At 43.1% G+C, this 20,369-nt stretch overlaps 2 protein-coding genes across 2 annotated transcripts in view; one reads left to right on the top strand and one right to left on the bottom strand.

Moving 5' to 3' along the window:
- The window catches only part of LOC145348018 (uncharacterized), a 649,120-nt gene that overhangs the window by 378,098 nt on the left and 250,653 nt on the right, over window positions 1-20,369 (top strand). The gene's annotated exons all lie outside the window — the stretch shown is intronic.
- LOC145348616 (putative G-protein coupled receptor 139) lies at window positions 5,483-11,921 on the bottom strand. Its single transcript, XM_080196790.1, has 3 exons — window positions 11,821-11,921; window positions 9,977-10,062; window positions 5,483-6,381 (listed from the first exon to the last, which is right to left on the bottom strand). Exons 1-3 carry the CDS (start codon window positions 11,919-11,921, stop codon window positions 5,483-5,485), a joined length of 1,086 nt encoding a protein of 361 aa, XP_080052916.1.

Genomic DNA, 20,369 nt, shown 5'->3' with positions numbered 1-20,369 from the left:
TATGTGGCAACTAGCCAAGCGACAAGGATTTGTTCAGAACCAAAGTCCTGTGAAGTCATTACAGACAAAAGTGCAATGGTAAGGCCTGACTGAGGACAAATCAAATTCATTGCATCTCCTCAACCACCATATAGTCTTACTGCATCTAGGACAAGATCTAAAATGCAACCAGGAACTTTCAAGAATGACAGTCGTAGAGATCATTGTGAGAAACCAAAGAGACCTTCAGACAAGGCTATCATCACAAAATCTGGGTGTATAATCTTTACTCTTTAGAGACTCATAGAAACATCAGTTTTATGCAATTATATAATGATTGATAAACATGAAGATGTATTGCAGATATACGTTTTTGGAATGAGGGTAAAGTATCTTTAAAAGAAAAAGGGGATGTCATTGTATGCCTTTAAGAGAATGAACACGTATCCGTATAATCACTAGAAGGGAAATTATGTATGTATTGGGTGTTCCAGTTTTAATTTCATTTTTGTTGTAAGCAAAGTAGACAACACAGCTCCAAATTCTCATGTGGAACTCTGAATAAATGAACCTATAATGTGTGAGCCGATCTCTTATGAGTGATTTAGTGTCTGGTGCCTTAAACAGAAAATAAGTTGAAGGACTTGTATCATTATAAGAACATAATGACTCTTAATGAGGCCAAGATGACAATCAGATACTCAATGGTTAGAAAGACTCCAGCTTCTAATTTACCAACACAAGTACCCAGAGGAGGAGCCATTCTTGGGGTAGTATTGGAAGGACTTCAATTAACTGCAGCGAAGCAGCCAGGATTCATGTTACTCATCAGTGATGGCAGTGGAGAAGTCAGGGGAGGACCAGATGTGTCTCAGTTGTGACAGTCTCCATTGTCTCACAACATTCACTGTCTGGGTCTTACACATACTGAATGGCCACTCGAACAGAGCACTAGAGGCCAATTAATATCCACAGTCTGTTCTCCAGGTCAGTACTTTGAGGATTGGAAGGAATGTGAGAGGACAACAACTTGTATTTATTAGAGTGCTTTAATATAGTCAAACATCCTAAAGTGTTCCCAAGAGACATAATCAGAAAAAGATCAACACTGAGACAAAGAAGGAAATATTAGGAAGGGATGTTACTCTGTCTCTGGGAGGATTTCCTCAGCCACAGGAAGTAGGTGATTCAGGATTTTCCCTACTCTGTACAATATGCAAATATCTCAGTAGTTTCCACAGCATGATTTATCTCCTTTCTTGATGATAGTCACAGTTTTCACATTCCTGGAGATGGGAGAGGTTCTTTTTCCTCCCACATCTGCAGGATGAGCTTGTGGAGTCTTGGTGTGAGCAGAGTCCACCAGCTTTGAAATCCTAAGCTGGAATACCATCATTTTTTAAAATCTGGTTTGATTGTTTGTTTCAGCTTCCTCATCGGTAGTGACTCACCCTTGGATTTTACCACAGGCTCTGCCAAACTGAGACAGCAGCTGCAATAAGTGAAGTTTTAAACAGCTGGCACAATGAATTAATTCTGCACCTGATCTGCTGCTCAAAGTTACCTCTGTTTCACCGGTCAGTTTCCCTAGCTTCAGAAACTCATGTTACTCCAGAAATATCTGGAACAATTTGAATTTTAAACAATGTTTCCTATGGTGGGTAAAATGGTTACTGCCTCAAACCTTTATTTATGTGTAATGATATCAGAGGTCACATTAATATGGGATCCACAGCTTACAAACGGATTTCTCCAAACATCTCCATTTTTGTTTACAAGTTAGTCTATAAAGAAAATTATCACACGATTAAAAAATCTCTGTGCACACACATTGCAAATATAGGGTGAGATCTTCTGGCTGTTCACACCGGTGGGATCTTACAGTCCCACCGATAGCGCAAACCTGTGCTGGTTTTCCAGTGTCTTGTGGTGGATTCACTGGGAAATGGCATTCATGTTCTGCCACCGGCCGACGGTGGTTCATCTCCCACTGCTGAGAAACATGCCATGTGGAGCCAGAGAATCTCACCCATAATTTTAAAAATGTTCAGGTCTTCACTTCCAAGTGATATCTCTGAAATAACATCCTCTATAACACTTTGGAGCAGATAGAAGCAGTTTGAGAAAGATGCTTTGAAGCAGCTCGTGGTCAGAGTCTACCATCACTTTCTCTTTTCCAAACAGGTACTGGTTGACATATAGATTTTTCGAGTCTATGTGTAGATGAAAATGCCCCATTATTACTGGTCCTACCCGGAATTAATGGGGTGAGTGAATGCAGTCTGACTCCATTGAAAAGACCACATCATGCAGACCCCAACACTATGCGCCCTTTCCCACCGCAACTTCCAATAACTGTTGCCAGCCTATATGGAGGATGTGCACTGGGCGCGGCTCTAGAAAGCTGGGTGGGGCCAAGCGCAGCCTCAGCAAGAGCAAGTGCGGCTCTTAGAGACTGAATCAGAGCCATCTGGGGAGCATGCGCACTCTCAGTATCTGAGCAATTGGGGATAAAGCGGTTTCTGGGGCGGGGGGTTTGTGGAATCTGTTGCAGCCATCGGTCAGTAAATGCTTTACTATTGAATGACGGAAGATCAGATAGCTTCTAAGTTAACTTTATTTCTGTCTCTCTGCTGATGCTACCTGGCCTTCTCAATATTCCAGTTGTGATTCCAAAATACTTACAAGTTGCTGTGGTGACTACTTATCCCTTCTATGTTTTCTATAATTTAAGTATTACTACTTTTTCTAATATATTACCAAATTCTACCTATCTATGTGTACAGCCACACCTTCATTCAATGTAAACGCCTAACAGGCAAGCTGGTACAGAGTCGGGAGCTCGCGGGTGGAGGTGTGGGGAAGAGGGTGTGGACAACCAACCTTTCTCTCTGGGTTAGAGTGCACAAGAGGAGACAAGTCCAGCCTCAAGCTGTATCACAATCTGCAGAAGAGATTATGCTGGTCCTATATTATCTATAGTGAAGACATTTTAGAGGGAGCACACAGCAATTGCACCTATGTTATAGTCTCCAATGGCAAAGGGAAGGGTGATGTTGTTGGGGACGATGGTGCAATTGTGGTAGCGGCAGCGTTGTAGCAGGGAGGGACAAAAGAAAACTTTGTGGACATTGGGAGAGGACAGAGAAGACAATTTGCTCATAACAAAGGCAGCGCGGGGTGAATGCTGTTGCAACTGTGTCTAAATTACAGGCATGGGATAGTTGGATGTGAATTGGTAGTAATGCAGCTGTATCATAGTCTTCTTGGTAGGGCAGACCATTCCCACTCTGCTTAGAACAAAGTCACTGGATGGATGGAAGACCAGGACCATAGCATCAATATCACAGCCTCTGGGAATTGCAGACATGATCCATTGTTTGTATTACAAACCTTATGGGATTTCAGAAATGAAAACAGAATATGCTGGAAAATGAGCAAGTCTGGCAACATCTGTGGCGGGAAATAGAGTTAGCGTTTTGAGTATGGCATGATATTTCATCAGGACTGTAATACTGCATAAAAGTGATGAGTTTTATGCTGCTGAAAAGGGGGTGGGGTAGATGAAGGTATAAAAACAGAAAAAGATTGACGAAAATGAATGTAGGCCCCTTACAGAAATGGGAGAATTCAAAATGGATAACAAAGATATGGCTGAGGAACTAAATTTGTGCTTTGCATCTGTCTTCACAAAGAAAGGCATGGCTGATGTATCGGAAGTTCTGAGAGAAAGAAGTTTAAGTGAGGAGTTGAAGGATGCTCAGCGAGACCATGACATCCTTGTGCATCAGTCATTGAAATGAAGCAGACAGGTATAGCAGGCAGTAATGAAGGCAAATGGAATATTGGCTCTTATAGCAAGAGGACTTGAGTATATGAATACAAATGCTTTGCTGCATTTGTATAGGGTGTCAGTGAGGCCATACCTGGAGTATTGTGTGCAGTTTTGGTATCCTTAACTGAGGAAGGATGTTCTTGGTATCAAGGGAGTGCAGTGGATATTTAGCAGGTTGCTTTCTGGGATGGCAGATCTGTCATGAGGAGGGATTATTCATTGGAGTTTAAATGAGTGAGAGGGGATCTCATAGAAACTTATAAAATTTTACAGGATTAGACAGGGTGGATTCAGAAAGCATGGTCCCAATGGTGGGGAAGTCCAGAACTAGGGGTCACCCAGAGAGAGATGAATCTGTGGAATTCACTACCATAAGTAGTTGAGGCCATAACATTATGTGATTCCAGAAGAAACTAAATATACCTCTTTGGGCTAAAGTGATCAAGGGAAGAAGGCAAGATCAAGATGATAAGCTGTGATCTAACTGATGGTGGAGTAGGCTTTAAGGTTCAAATGGTCTACTCCTTCTTCTATGTTATGTGTTTCTATGTTTCTAAGTAAAATAGAAGGTCAAGAATAGGGTTGGAGAGTAGGGGATTTTGAACTGCAATGGCATCAGGGAATGCAGGAGAATATTAATGGTAGTACTGAAGACTAAAACACAGAATAATTGCATGAGAGCAAAATGGCTGTGTATGCTGATAGAAGATAAAGACTCCGTGCTGTATGTGCGTGTGTGTGTGGATAACAGTCCACTGTCTGGAGTTGCTGAACTCAGTGTTGAATCCAGAAGATTGTAAAGTGCTTCATGACAAGATGAGGTGCTGTTCCTCCAGCTTGAATTGTGTTCGCAAGAACAAATTAGAGGAAAGGATGAAAATGTGAGCAAAGTAAGATTGTGAATTGAACTGGCAAGCAACAGACTTGTTGACTGAATGAAGACAGTTGTCCAGTGTGTGTTTAGTCTCCTCAGTTTATTGGAGCAGCAAATATATTAGATTAAATTGAAAGAAGTACCAATAAATGACTGTCATCTGAAAGCAATGTTTAGGGTCTTGACCGATGAGGAGGGAGGAAGTAACGGGTAAGTGTTACACCTCCTCTGATTGTATGTGAAGTATTGCGGGAAATGCATGAGGGATTGTGAGTGACAGAGGATTGGGCCAAGGTTTCACTGATCGTATGATCAGTATTGTGCCTCCAACAAGAGAGTCAGATGGTCAATGTGTATAGTGCTGGCAGAAATGGAGTAGGAATTTACCCTTCCAATATGGAAGCTGGTAGAGGAAGGTTGAGGACAAGGGAAACCACATAATGTTTCACAGAGGTAGGTGAAGGGTGAGGGCAGAAGTGTGGTAAATGGATCAGAAATGGTTAAGGGCTGGGTGGAGAGGGTGATCGTGAATTCTCGACTGAGAGAAAAAAACACATTGCAGAAGCAACGTTATGGGAGGTACCAGAAACAGAACAGATGCAACATAGATAGGGACACTAAGAGATCAGACCTCCCGACTGTATCTGCATCAGATGATATGTTAGACTAGCCACACTGTGTCCGTTTCACTAACCCCTGAGGAGAGTGAAATGCCTACACCAGTGTCTTTATCTCAGTGGGTCAATGTGAATGAGACGATTGAGTTTGGATGCGAGAAATTTTAACTTTTTGTTTCAGTTAATCAATCTTACAATTACAGTAAATGGATACTTTATCACATTCTTCAATTCCTCTCTAAACTTAGTCTGGGTCACAGCATAAATACAAGTGTTCGTACAGCAACTCAGGAGTTGCAGCATGAAACCCATTTCTTGTACAAAACGAGGTAGATGAACAAAATAATATCCCAAATTTGATACTCGGTTCCACATGGAATATACCATAAACATTGTCCATAAGAATATGAAATTTCCAGAGACAACAAAAAGTAAAATGATAGATTTCTTTCTGTTCTCCATCTCTGGGTCACTAGGACTGTTACCATTGCTTTGACCTCGGAATCGTCTGCGAGCTCTGTTGGCCACTAAAATGTTCCTGACGGTTAAAACATTGAGTAGAAGAATCAGAACAAATGGGACACAGGGGGTGAGCATATAGTGAAGGATCTCGATTGTGCTCCATGCCAATGAAACCCCAGCGTCTCCTGCTATATGACAGAACCAAGGAATGTTTGTAAGCCAATATTGACCTGTAAACATAAAATACCAGAAAATATTCTTTAAACAGCTCAATACAGTCACTGTTGCCAAAATCATACCCCCTGTTTTCTTCGTGCAGTATTTAGTTCGCAGCTTCTGACAACAAATGGCCACAAATCGATCAAAAGTGAAACAGACGGTGAACCAGACAGAACAGTCTGTGGCTGCAAAGAGCAGGACAGCATGGATATTACACACTGGAATCGAAACCACAAAGTAAAACTCTTGCCAAAAAGTGATTGGAATTTGCCTTAATATCAGATCAAGAACAACGACCAGTAGATCTGCCATTGCCATGGCCACCAAGTAGTGAGTGACACATTGAGAGAGTCCACACTTGCCTCGGGATAAGATGACAATCGTCACTAAGTTAACTGGGAGGAAGTGAAATAAACAAGAGATTATACATCAGGCTTGGAGCAGATTCAATTTGATAGATGGTGACTGAGATTGGCAAATCTGTTACTAATTTGAACTGCAGCCTTATCTCACAGAGACATGAAGTCGATGAATTCAGTGATTCAATATAAATTAATATTTTTAATGTTATCAGTATGGGAGTTTCAATGAAGGTCACTGCTCAGCTGATTGTTTATTCCAATCTCTAATAAAATGAGCTGGGCATTGCAGCAGAACAGACCAATTAATATTGTTTCAGTTAAGAATAACTCAGCTAACTGACCGTGGGTTTAAATGAAATGATTAGACTACATCTCTGCTGATAAGAGTTAATCAATGACTCTGGTTTTGGGTGAATTCACTTCCATTCCTGCATATGACACACTGCATCATGCCCAGTAAATCTGAATTCCTGTGGAAGGAATGGTTCATGTTCCGCTTCTTGATCATTGCCCAGTGAAACTGAATTAGTTTGGAGATCCGTCCCTTTTCATCCCCATTAATATAAGCCCTCGGAGAACTGTGAGCAGTTACACACCAAATTAAACTAAATATAACGAGAATTTGAGGATGGTATAAAAGTATTTTTTTTAATGGTAACAGTACTTAATGGTGGAGTTCGATCCTGAAACAATGAACAGACTGGATCTCATTTGTTTTCAATTGGCTAACGTGATGAGTGGCCAAGTAGACTTATTTAAAATTTTAAAGACTGAAAGAAAAGAAGGCATTTCATCTTTTTGTTCAGAGCAAGACTAGATACAAGCAATAGAAGATTTTGACAAGGAAAGCAAATGAGATTTCAAAGGGAAATATTTGCTCAGTGACTGCTGAGAATTTGCAATTCACGACCACGGGATGTATCTGAGGATAATAATATTGGCATGTCTAATGGGAAAGTAGATACTGCAATGAGGAAGAATAGGCTACAGCTAGTTGCGAATGAAATTATGTAGGTAGTGCTGACTCTATGCTTTAATTTCTATGTAATTGCCCAGTGCCATTGGTCTAGAGGGAAGCAGCCCATGCCCCTTTTTTATTCATTTTATGAAATGTGGGCATCACTGGCTAGGCCACCATTTATTGTCCATCCACAATTGCTTTTGGGAATTTGATGGTAAGATGCCTCTTTCAGCCAATATGGTATAGGTACACCCAGAGTATTGTTTGGAAGGGAGTTTAAGCAATGTGGATGTTAAACCTAGTGATCTTGGGTTAAACTTTGGGAATCATCCCAAGTTTTGGCACCTGAACTTCATTTAATGACCCCCCCCCACCCCCACCCCACCCCACCCATCACCCCCCAGCTAGTCTGCAAAAATTAGCAGTTTCCAGGCCCTGATCTTTGACTTGGGTTAAAAGGAGATGAATCAGCTCCTTATTATCATCAGCCATGGTCTCTGGCTCAGTGTGAGGAAATCAGTTCATGTACCTGCTCCTGTTCCTTATGCATTAACCTTTTGTTCCCCAGAGTCATGAGCCTGGCTTGTTCCAGATCTAACCCAGTAACCCTGGGTTAGAGATGACAACGTCTAATATAGACCCTGATCATTACAATGGTGGGGTGGTACTGAATACAGATAGGTTAAATCCATCCTATTGCGAAGAGACAGTATTTTATGATCAATGTGTCAATCATTTAGTTGCACCTTTTAAAAGTTTGTAGTTTGATGTTTAAAGAGACAACATCATATCATCTGAAATTATGCTGAAGGACTATAACTCCATTCTTACAGTTTAAAAGGAGCACATAACATGTAGATGATGTGCCATACCATTGAATTGCTACAGTGAATGTGGAGCTCAGAACCACTAGCTAGCTTGGAAAATGCAACAATGGACATGGGATGTAAACATGACTAATGATGGCTGCGATGCCTCTTTTAATCACTGCCATTTCCTGTTGGAAATAGAATCAAGCAAAGTAACAGGTCCAAGATCCGAAAGGAAAATTGGTTAAATGTAGCCCTGGATCAGAAATCATTATGTAGAGATTCCAGCATTGGACTGGGGTAAACACAGTAAGAAGTCTCACAACAACAGGTTAGAGTCCAACCAGTTTATTTGATAGTAATCCCACAAGCTTTCGGAAACGGTGTTCCTTTGTCAGGTGTGTTGAAGGAACCTTCCATGCACCCGATGAAGGAACGCTGTTTCTGAAAACTTATGGATTACTGTCAAATAAACTGGTTGGACTCTAACCTGGTGTTGTGAGACTTTTTACTCAGAAATCATTGGCAAGAATGGTGAAGAGACATATTAATTATAGGAACATTTTACTGACATAGTATCAGGAATCTGGGACATCAGTTACATGGAGAACATAGAGATGCTGTTTATTGAGTGTAGTGAGGCTCAAAGCAAATTTCAAAAGAATAGAATAGTACAACATTTTAATCAAGCAATTTAAACCATTTCAAATTGTAAAACGAACGGTATCTAAAAATATTTTAAAATCTTTGGCAAAGAATCAAAGAGTGGGTTGAAGAGAATATAATTTTCAGAAAGTTGCTGTTGTAATCGGCAATATATTGTTTCAAAAATGTGCTGGAAACAGATTAAGCAATTATTAAAAACAATTAGAATTGCAACGAAGGAAGAGTGGAGCAAAACCAGTTAGTGTCTTGTCCATGCGAATGATTCCATAACTCCATAGAGGGAACAGGTTGAAAAGATGGGAAAAATGAAAGTGGTGGAGGAGGGGAAAAAAACAAAATGGATATCATGAGTGAAAATCATGGAAATATGCAAATATAAGAAAACTAATTTTAAAATGGCTAATGGATAATGATCTAAATGGGAAAAATGAAAGGCTATCAGGAAATGGAAGGTAAATTCCATCAATAAGAGTGGCTAGGTCATGATGCAATCTCGATACACACATGAGGAAACTAAAATCGAGTAACTGACAGAGCTGGAAGCAATGTAACTTAAGGGGAGCGTGGTGAATAGAACTTGGTGTTATTTTGGATGTGAGCAATAATGCTGAGGTTTAACAAGACGGTTGTACTTTGGAAGCTATGCCAGATATCTTTAGAGTCGCAGGTCTGGATTTAACAAAGACATAATTGACAAAGACATAAATCCAGCAAATTGTTGGGCTGACTGAGAAAGGGACGGATACTGGAAGTATAATGTAGGTGGCAGTTAGCTGGGTGGTGATAGAGAGGACATGGAGTCAGAAATAAGTTGTGTTCAATTGATGGCTGATATATTCAGTTTGGTTAAACTCGGACATTAGTCAGAGAGTTAGACGAAATGGAAGTTTTGACGATTTCAAAAGAAAAGCTAAGACCTTGGTCTTCCCGCTATTTAAATAGCCAGAGTAATGCAGTAAAACCAGAGAAACCGATGTACTCACTACACATAAATATTTACCAAGAACATGATAGCAAAGATTGGATAATACATTACAACAACAATTCAAATAGGTAGCAAGAGTAGTGTGGAGTGAATAACTAGATGCAGGGTGATGCCAAAATAACAGTCGCAATATGGGGGAAAAAAATGACCACAACAGTAATGCAGTTTCACAAGGCTAAGAAAATTAATAGATGGATAGAAACTTACCAGGAACACCAACAATGGCAAGAATGGGATAGTAAAGACATTTAAAAATCAGAAGCCCGTAATATATTTTTTCATCTACCGTGAATCTATGAGAATACGCAGAAAAAAAACTAATTTCATGGTAAAAGCTCCTGCTCACTGTTTCAGCATTCCAAACAAATGCTCTTAGATTCTGAACCATTATGGTAATGAATATATCCTTCTTAGATTCCAGTATTATCCTCGTTCTCTCTCTGGGGCCTCTCACTGCTGTTGGCAATCGCGGGTGATGTTCTCGCTGACATTGCAGAATAAAATTTGGATGTACGCCCTAATAAAGAACAGGGAATCCCTCCGTGACACAATTAAACATTTCATCAATTGCAGTCATTGAACAAACAGATTCGATTAACCCCTTTCTACTCAACACATTTTGTGCCGCTACACTTTAATGGCCTCAACGAGATGTGTAAAGTTTGCTGAAGGAAGGAATGCTGCATTTAGGAACAGTCCTTGTCATAAACTTCATCTTCAAATCCTCCTTGAGTATGAACTTGATTACAGCGTATTGTTTTCAGAGACTTGGAGAGAAAGATAAGCTCCAAGTGAGCCCCGAAAGTCAGTGGTGAGGAAATTCCTAAACAGTATTATCTGGAATAAAGACCAGTCAGTGGCCGAACAGGGGTGAACTCGTGATTCCTTGTAGTTTACACGTCCCAGCCAAGCAAAATCCAGCCATTTGTTACTTAAAAAAACAGTCATCCAATTCAGTGTATAGCTTCGAGGGGAAAAGAAAATCAGAAAGATCTGGTTTCAGGGAAAAGGCGTGATAATCAGGCTGCACTGCTCGGGATTTTCCGAAAGTGGGGTTGGGCGGGGAAACTTGGGTACGACACACATATGGCATTGCTGTTTTTCCCCCGCTGTATCTTTAGACACTAAGAACTAGGAGAAAAAAAATTCAGGTTTGCCGCGGTCTCGGCAGCAGGTTGAATCTGAATGGCCCGGTCCGCCTTCAGGCCGATTCCTTCAATTTCTGGGGAGTTCAACTTTAACACCTCCCAGCCCCCGTTCAAATCGAAAGCAGAGAACGGCTGCAAGGAAGCCAAAATTTTCATTCCCGGAGCTGACCAGAGTGCTGGATCAAGTGGAGGCAGGAGTGCAGATTCTTTACTCTTGGCAGGGAGGAGACCCTCCAGTAAGGTCACTAACCTAACCTGGGCAGTGGTGGCAGCGCTTCTCAGCTCCAACTCCCTCCACAGGAGGTCGGCAAGAGAAAGAATGACCTCAGCCAAGGCTAAATCACTGTCTGCCCACACACTCACACGCACACCTACCGCACAGCGCGATTACACTTTCCCCATCTGTCCCCTTGCCTCACTCATACCTGCCGCGGACCGATTATCAGTTGAAACTGGTAATGGAGTTTGAGTCGAGAGCCTGAAACCAGATCTTTCTGATTTTTTCCCCTCGAAACTATACACTGAATTGGATGACTGATTGCCGGACAAGGACAGGACTGCTCCTGGCGCGAGAGAGTTGAAGAGGTGGGCTTGAGCAATAGAAATGAAGACTCAAACCCGATCAGCCAGCTCACGAAACTGAGTTTTCTCTATTATATCCTTGTGCCGCTTCCACACAGACATGCTAACTCCTTTCTGGTCTAGGGACTGCAATGGGTAGCTACAAACAACTGCGGACAGAGTGAAGGGGAACAGCTTAGACAGCAGCTCCGATGAATTCTTAGATTGCTTTGTGAAGGTGCGTCAAAACCTTCGGCCGCATCCTCCACCAGCTCAGACACACACATCTCGGTGGGGCTTCGTAATAGGTGTCCCAGGTTCACAAACTCAGGAGCACCTCACTTTCTCTGATCCACAGCATGTGGAGGCAGGGATATTCCAGGGATCCGGCATTCGGAGGATAGCTGGACGCCAGGTCGCTGATAAGCCCCAGTAGGTGACATGCCTCTGGTCCGCACCTCACTCCAGCTGCCCCTGTATCTCAAGGAGGAAGCCAGGTGCCCTCGAGCACATTTATGGGGATGAGACCCTGGAACGTTGGACCCTTAGAGGATGAGAGGGGGGACTTAGTGGTAGGGGATGGGGAAATGGCTGAGGTCTTGAATAACTTTTTTGTTTCGGTCTTCACGGAGGAGGACGTGAATAATTTGCCGGGTGTTAGAGATGGAAAGGTGGTAGGACTGGAGGGTCTCAATGACATTACTGTTACTAGAGAGGTGGTGCTCGACAGACTGGAGGGACTGATTGTGGACAAGTCCCCAGGACCAGATGGAATGCATCTGAGGGTTCTGAAAGAAATGGCGGAGGTGATAGTGGATGCCTTGGTGGTTATTTTCCAGACGTCGCTGGATTCCGGGGAAGTGCCGGAAGATTGGAAAGCGGCTAATGTTACGCCGTTGTTTAAGAAGGGTGCCAGGCAAAAGGCGGGGAATTATAGGCCGGTTAGTTTAACGTCTGTTGTAGGTAAAATGTTAGAATCCGTCATCAAGGAGGAAATAGCGAGGCATCTTGAGGGGAATTGCTTGATAGAGCAGACGCAGCACGGTTTTGTTAAGGGGAAGTCGTGTCTGACAAATTTACTGGAGTTCTATGAGGATGTGTCTAGGGCGGTGGATAGAGGAGAGCCGGTGGATGTGGTCTTTTTGGATTTTCAGAAGGCATTTGACAAGGTACCTCACAAGAGGTTATTGCAGAAGGTCAGGGGACATGGAGTTGGGGTTAGGGTGTTAGCGTGGATAGAGGACTGGTTGTCAAATAGGAGGCAGAGAGTGGGGGTCAATGGGTGCTATTCGGATTGGCGGTTGGTGACTAGTGGAGTGCCCCAGGGGTCGGTGCTGGGGCCTCAGCTTTTTACCATTTATATAGATGATCTGGAGGAGGGAACCGAGTGTATGGTGTCAAAATTTGCTGATGACACCAAGATTGGTGGAATGGCAAATTGCGCGGAGGGTGTGGAGAGTTTACAGAAGGATCTAGATAGGCTGGGCGAATGGGCCAGGAACTGGCAAATGGAATTTAATGTTGGCAAGTGCGAGGTGGTCCACTTTGGTAGGAATAATGGTAGGAAGGATTATTACTTACGTGGAGAAAAACTGCAGCAGGCGACGGTGCAGAGGGGCCTTGGGGTCCTTGTGCATGAGTCGCAAAATTCCAGCTTGCAGGTGCAGCAGGTGGTCAGGAAGGCGAATGGGATGCTGGCCTTCATAGCGAGGGGGATTGAATATAAAAGTAGGGAGGTCTTGCTGCGGCTATATAGGGCATTGGTGAGGCCGCAGCTGGAGTACTGTGTGCAGTTTTGGGCGCCGTACTTACTCAAGGATATTTTGGCCTTGGAGGGAGTGCAGAGGAGGTTTACTAGGCTGATGCCGGAGTTGAGGGGGTTGAGCTATGAGGAGAGGCTGAATAAACTAGGCTTGTACTCGTTAGAGTTTAGAAGAATGAGGGGAGATCTCATTGAGACGTATAAGATGATGAATGGGATGGATAGGATAGAGGTGGAGAGACTCTTCCCGCACAGAAAGGACAGTAGGACTAGGGGGCACAGCCTCAAGATAAAGGGGGGGGGGCGGTTTAGAACGGAGTTGAGGAAGAATTTCTTCACTCAAAGGGTGGTGAATCTCTGGAATTCTCTGCCCATTGAAGTGGTGGAGGCTACCTCGCTAAATATTTTTAAGACGCGGGTTGATGGGTTTTTGATAAGAGAGGGGATTAAGGGTTACGGGGAGAGGGCGGGAATGTGGAACTGAGCCACGACAGATCAGCCATGATCTAATTGAATGGCGGGGCAGGCTCGAAGGGCCAGATGGCCTACTCCTGCTCCTATTTCTTATGTTCTTATGTTCTTTGTCCAGTTGCTGGAGCTCCAGAGGGAACATCAGGAAGGGATGGAGGAAAAAGAGCTGAACTTTGGAGAAGGATGGCTCTTTGTCAAAGCTTTGACAAAGGATCATCTGGACGGAAAACGTCAGCTCTTCTCTCTACTTACAGATGCTGCCAGACCTGCTGAGATTTTTCCAGCATTTTCTCTTTTGGTTTCAGATTCCAGCATCTGCAGTAATTTGCTTTGATCAGGAAGGGATGGCCGCATAACTCCCCGGATTGCGAGGCAGGATGGAGGAATCCCAAAGCTTACTGCCTGAGGAGGTCGTGCCAGCACTCTGAGGAAGCCTGATCAACACTGAGAGGGTGCAGGATCCAGTGGGACTTGGAGACACGACTGTTATCTCCACTAGTGCAGGATCTTTTACATTCATGAGTCCCAACGCCAGCTGATAGGGCTTCTGCACCTCACTCCGGCTGCCCCTGTATGTCAAGGAGGAAGCCAGGTGCCCTTGAGCACATTTATGGGGATGAGACCCTGGTCCGTAACCCGGCACATTCTACTGGGAAAGCCCAGGAAGTCCCCGGCACATCTGATTCCGTCCCTTCTCTGACAATCCCATCTCCAGCCTCGTACACCCAGAAGGATGACGCTATCTTCCCGCAGCAGCACGCCAGGGCCCTTTCGGCTACAGCGGCCCAGAGGACGCCTGTCAAAGTCACCACAGACAACAGAATGCGGAAAACAAGAGCCTCCAATTCGAAAGTGGATCCACGGCAGACACGGAGACGTAGAGGTTGGTTTAGAAAGGAAAAGATGGTTTAGTTGCACCGAGTGGGCCGTGGTGTCCGTATACAATTGTGCTTAGCGAATATTAGGATTAAACCACCGTTGTCACTGTATTAAATCTCACATTTTGCAGCTATTTGTTATTGCCTGCTCTCAGCAGTTGTCTCCACGGACCCACTGCCTGGACGCTCTGGTCACATAACTCTGAACTCTGTAAAACTCACCGACTTGACCTCCTGATGCCGGACAGAGGACTTGGATAATACAGCCTGACCAACCGCTCATAATACAATCATGAATTAAAACGGGCCTATGTCCACCTTTCCCGCTGGTAGCCGCATCACGCCAATGGAGGGCCCTTGGGACAATCGCTGCGGGACATCTCACCGTCGTAAATTCTCCTTTCTTGGCTCTCGTAATATTTTTTCTCCCAACTCCATTGCCACCCGCTGCAAAATGGGGCGCAAAATCCTGGCCGCTGGTTAATAGGAACAGGGAAATGTCTAAATGGGAAATGTGGGGACTTGTTCTTTGGAATGGAGAGAATTGCGATGATCTGAAATATACAACGTGAAAGGTTTGAGAAACAGATTCGATTGACATCGAATAACGAATTAGTTCAATACAAGTATGGGGAGTTTCAGGGCTAGTGAGAAAAACGTGAAAAGATTAATTAGAGTGATCTTAATCCAAACAGGTTCCTTCAATCCATTCTTCAGTGCTGTATAATAGTGCAACGATTTGTCATTTCTCAGTGCTGTACAAATCTTTAGTGCTGTATAATTTTTTATGCTGCATAATCATTCACTGCTAGATAAATCTTCAATAATGCGAACTGTTTCAATGCTGAATAATTTTCAGTGCTGTATAAATCGCGAATCTTGTATGATCATTGAATGCGATATATGTTGTCATCGTTGCATAATTATTCAATGGTATATAATTTTTACATGCTGGATAACCCTTAATTGCTGCATAATTCTTCAATACTGCATAATTGTTAAATGCTGTATAAATCTTCAATGCGGTGTCATTCTTCAATGTCGTGTAATTCTTCAAATCTGTATAATTCCTCTGTGCTGTAAAACTCTTCAGTTCTGAGTAATTCTTCAATGCTGAATTATTCATTTTTGTTGTACAGTTATGCAATGCTATATCTTCATGGCTGTTGAATCCTTCAGTGCAATATATTTTTCGTTGTATAATTTTTCAACGCTATAAAATCCTTCAATGTGGTTATAATTCGTCAGTGTTGCATAGTTATTCAATGCTATATAATCCTCGGTGCTGTATAATTTTTCAATGCTGTATAATTGTCGGTGCTGTATAAATCTTCAATGCAGCATAATTCTTCAGTGCTGTAAGAGCACTGACGAGTTCTGAGCTCCGTTTGCCCATTGTGGAAGCTGCTAGCTAGCTTTGTGATAATGCACCTCTCTGTGGATTGCCACCTTGGCATGATGGAGAGGCTTGAGCGTTCCATTGATCCTGAGAGCGATACTATCAGAGTCTGACACAACTGATAGGGTCACCCATGACGGTAATGTCAGAGAGGAGGAACGATAAACCCAACACTTCCTCTCTCCCCCATCGCGCGCGCGCACACACACACACACTTGCTCACACGCAAACAAACTCTATGATGATTTGCGAGAGGTGACAAGATAATAGATCTGGAAGGCCATTTTCTTCGTACCAGCATGTAGGTGGTGAAATTTGATTCAGTAGTTTTCCTATTGCAATCGGAGGAGAAGAGTTTTGGCAGTTTTCTCCAGGATTGAGCAGCCCTGTTCAGGATCCACTCTGCTTACCCTAAATGGGGAAGGAGTTTGAAAAGAGTCCGTAAAAAGGCTACTCCGCCTCCAACTGGCTGGAAAACAGCATCCAGCGGGCACTTCTACTTGCGGCCAGTTAATCAAAACTAAACCCAATCTCTGAACCGGGAACGTATGCATCCGCATAGGTAGTAAGCAAAGCAATTGACGGGAACAAAAAACTGCCATTGTCACTCGTGAACTTTGGCACTTCATCACTGACATCACTGCCCTGCAAAAGACCAGAAGAGAAAGCGAAGAGCAGCTGAGGGAAGATGGTGGTAGTCACATCTTGTGGAGAGAAAGACCTGTGCATCATCCCAAGACGCATGGAATTGGATTCGCCATCAAGCACGAACTCATTCACCGACTCTTCCAGCTCTCTGTCAGCATCAGCAAACACCTCATGATTCTCCATCTACAACTTTCCAAAAGGTAGCGCCAAATTGTCATGAGCGCCTACGCCCCAACACTGGATGGAAATGACGAATCCAGAGAGGGTTGCTGCTCCATCCTGGATATCATACTTTCCAACATTCCTAACGAAGATGACAGATTCCTCCTTGGGGATTTCAATGCCAGGGTTGGAAAAGAATACCAACATTTGAAAGGAACAAGTGTAAAGCAAGAAGTGGGGAATTGCGACTCCAGTTGGATTGGCTTGCCCACCAGCTTGTTAACTCTGAAACACAGTTCCACAAAAACACAAGTTCAAGACTTCCTGGAAACATCCACAACCAAAGCACTGGCAGATGATCGACGATGTCTGCTTCCGAGACCAAAGGCATGCCCTCAACACCAAAGTGATGCTGAACTGATCACCGCACACCCGCTCCCCTAAGTCCATTAAATTCCAACAGAAGCAGCAGAAGATGAAGAAGCTCAGAAAAAAAATCAAACTTGAGCAGCATCAAGAGCCCAGCATGCTATTGAACTTCCAATGATGTATTCATCAAAGTCTCCACTGTTAATTCGAATGGAATGGAAGAAAACTGGAAAGAGTTGAAGACATCATCCCAAGCACTGAATCAACTACCGGCTACAAAGAACAGGAAGTACGAAGAGAGACTTGACAAGAGCGACCACCTTATCCAAGATCGCATCACAAAAAAAGAGGAAAGCTCTCTGCATTTGGAAAAAAAGATATATCACCAATGAGGCAAACAGGAGAATAGATTAAACAGCAAAGAGAGAGGTACAAAGAGGAACAAGGGAAATCAAGAACGAATGGAGAACTGAGAAAGCTAATGAACTGCAAATGCTGATCAACAAGCACGACATCCATGGCTTCTTCAGTACCTCCAATGCAATTTATGGACCCAACACCTCAGGCCTCAAGCCAGTGCAGAGTAAGGACTGAACCATTCAGAGAAATGGAGAAAACATATAGAGAGAACACTTCAAAGAACTCCTAAACCATAATGCAATTGTAGATGTGTACCTGTTGGAGAAATACCCCAACTCCCATCAAAGATGATCTTGGACTGGCAGCAAGAATGGATGAAGTCAAAGCCACCATTAAACATATGGAGAATGGAAAAACCGCAAGAATGGATGGAATACAATCAGAGAATTTCAGACCTGAAGGAGGAAAGATCACCCAGCATCTCCATTAGCTGTTCCTGAAGATCTGGTACAGAGAAGAAATTCATGTTGGCTTCGGAGATGTTGTCATCATCACCATTTTCAAGAAAGGAGACAAAACAGATTGTGAGAATGGAGGGTTCTCCCTACTTTTCATTACCGGGAACTACAGTGCCCGAATTGCTGCTAGCCACCTTTGCCCAGTCTCTGAAGAAACTCTTCTAGAAAACCAGTATGGCTTCCCACCAAACCGTGGAACAATGAACATCATCTTCACACCACTTGACAACTTCAAAAGAAATGCCAGGGGCAACATCAGCTGATCTTCATGGCCCTAATCTATTTCATCATGGTTTTGACTCAGTCAGTCAGAAAATGCTGTGGAACACCCTGACAAAAGCTGATTGTTCAGAGAAATTAATCAACATCTCCATAAGTCTGCCATATCAATCTGTCAGCTGCAGTCCTCCAAAAAGAAAATATGACAGGCAATTTTGAGGTTAAGACTGGAGTCAAGCAGAGATGTATCATCGCCTCACCATTTTCCCCATCTTCCTTGCCACCATCCTTCACCTTATCAAGAACAAGGTTCCCAGTGGAATGGACATCACCTACAAGATGGACAGAAAACTATTCAACATTAAACAGTTGAAGTCAAAGAAGAAAAGAACACTGGCATCACTGGTGGAACTTCTTCGAACAGAATCTTGAAGTCACAGTTGATGCCACCGTGGAAGCATACTGAAGAATTAATCTCAGCCTCAACTTCAAGAAGGTGCAAGCCCTTTACTAATGCAGCCCATAGCAAGATCCCGACTCACTCTCTCCAGCAACACCAATGGGCAAATGACCCCAAATATGAAACATTACCCCTACCTGGATCTGAAATGAGGTGAAGATCCAACATCGTATCCAATATGCGAGCGCTTCATTCAGAGTTTTGAGAATCAGAGACTTTCAAAACTATGACATTTGTGCTGATACCAAGATCCTCATGTATAAGGCTGTCATTCTCGCAACATTTCTATTTGGCTCTGGAACTTGGGCAATATATAGATGCCACCTCAGAATTACAATCAATTCTTCCTGAGATGAAATCTCTGCATTAGCTGGGAAGACAGGCATGCTAACACCAGCGTTCTTCAAGAAGCCAAGAACACCAGCATCAAGACAATGATCATCGAAAACCAACTCCATTGGGTCTGCCATGAGCTTAGGATGTCAGAGTCTCAACTGGCAAAGCAAATCTTCTTCACCCAGTTGACAGAAGGCACTCAAATAAGAGAAGGGCAAAGGAAGTGCTTCAACAACACCTTGAAGGCATACCTTAAGAAAAACAAGACAATCCGCAATGCTGGGGAGACCCATTCTCAGCATGACCTACTTGGAAGAATCTCCTGTTTGGAGAAACACAATTCTTTGAGAACACCTGATGACAAGAAGAGGCATTGGAAAGGAGCTTGAGAGAGGAATTTTGATTCCAGGATCAATTCCACCTCCGGTAAACATCTACCAGGTGTGTGTTGGAAATCTAGCTCTGGGGTCGAGATCATCAGCCACACAAGGACCCATAGAACCCATCAACAGTGACATCTAGCTTCTCATGGACAACCATACGATTTGGCAAGTGACCACCAAAGGAGGGAGGAATCATTGAAAGATGGGAGAATGTATAAATGCGAAGCATTGAACATTTAAGCGCGAGAGCCTCATGCAGAAATTGAGAAGCATCAGTGTAATTGGAAAGAGTAAATGTGCATGTATTGAATTTGTATTAAATTCCAAACATGAAATATTTCAGAACATTTAGAGAAAACATTCAGAACATTCAGAACATTTAGGGATTTGGGGTTGTTTTCGCTAGAAAGAAGGCGGCTAAGAGGGGATCTTATTGAAACATATAAGATGATTAGAGGTTTAGATAGGGTGGATAGTGATAGCCTTTTTCCTCAGATGGAGAAAGCTAGCACGAGGGGGCATGGCTTTAAATTAAGGGGGGATAGTTATAGGACGGATGTCAGGGGTAGGTTCTTTACCCAGAGGGTGGTGAGAGATTGGAATGCCCTGCCTGCTGCAGTTGTAAATGCGCCTAGTTTGGGGGCGTTTAAGAGATCCGTGGATAGGTTTATGGATGAAAAGGGATTAGTTTAGATTAGTGGGTCATTGTTTTTTAACTGGTCGGCGCAACATCGTGGGCCGAAGGGCCTGTTCTGCGCTGTAATGTCCTTTGTTCTAAAATTCAAGATAGAAAATATGAGATTAATTCAAAATCCAAATATAGCTAAAATATATGTGAAATATAGAGTGTGCTACGGTGCTAGATCAGAAACTACAAGATATATTGTGAAGCCAGATAAGACCCAACATTTTTTCTGTTTTGGCAT

The sequence above is a fragment of the Carcharhinus amblyrhynchos genome, chromosome 9 (genome assembly GCF_965287045.1).
Source record: "Carcharhinus amblyrhynchos chromosome 9, sCarAmb.v2.hapA, whole genome shotgun sequence".
Lineage (NCBI taxonomy): Eukaryota > Metazoa > Chordata > Chondrichthyes > Carcharhiniformes > Carcharhinidae > Carcharhinus > Carcharhinus amblyrhynchos.
The sequence above is the reverse complement of the archived record's forward strand: the minus strand, read 5'-3'. Positions and strand labels throughout refer to the sequence as shown.

Coding starts and splice junctions, on each gene's coding strand:
- LOC145348616 (XM_080196790.1), bottom strand. CDS start 11,921: ATGTCACCTACTGGGGCTTATCAGCGACCTGGCGTCCAGCTATCCTCC. Junction 10,063..11,820: donor CATGCTGTGGATCAGAGAAA/GTGAGGTGCTCC, acceptor GTATTCTCATAG/ATTCACGGTAGATGAAAAAA. Junction 6,382..9,976: donor TGCCATTGTTGGTGTTCCTG/GTAAGTTTCTAT, acceptor ACTTCCTCCCAG/TTAACTTAGTGACGATTGTC.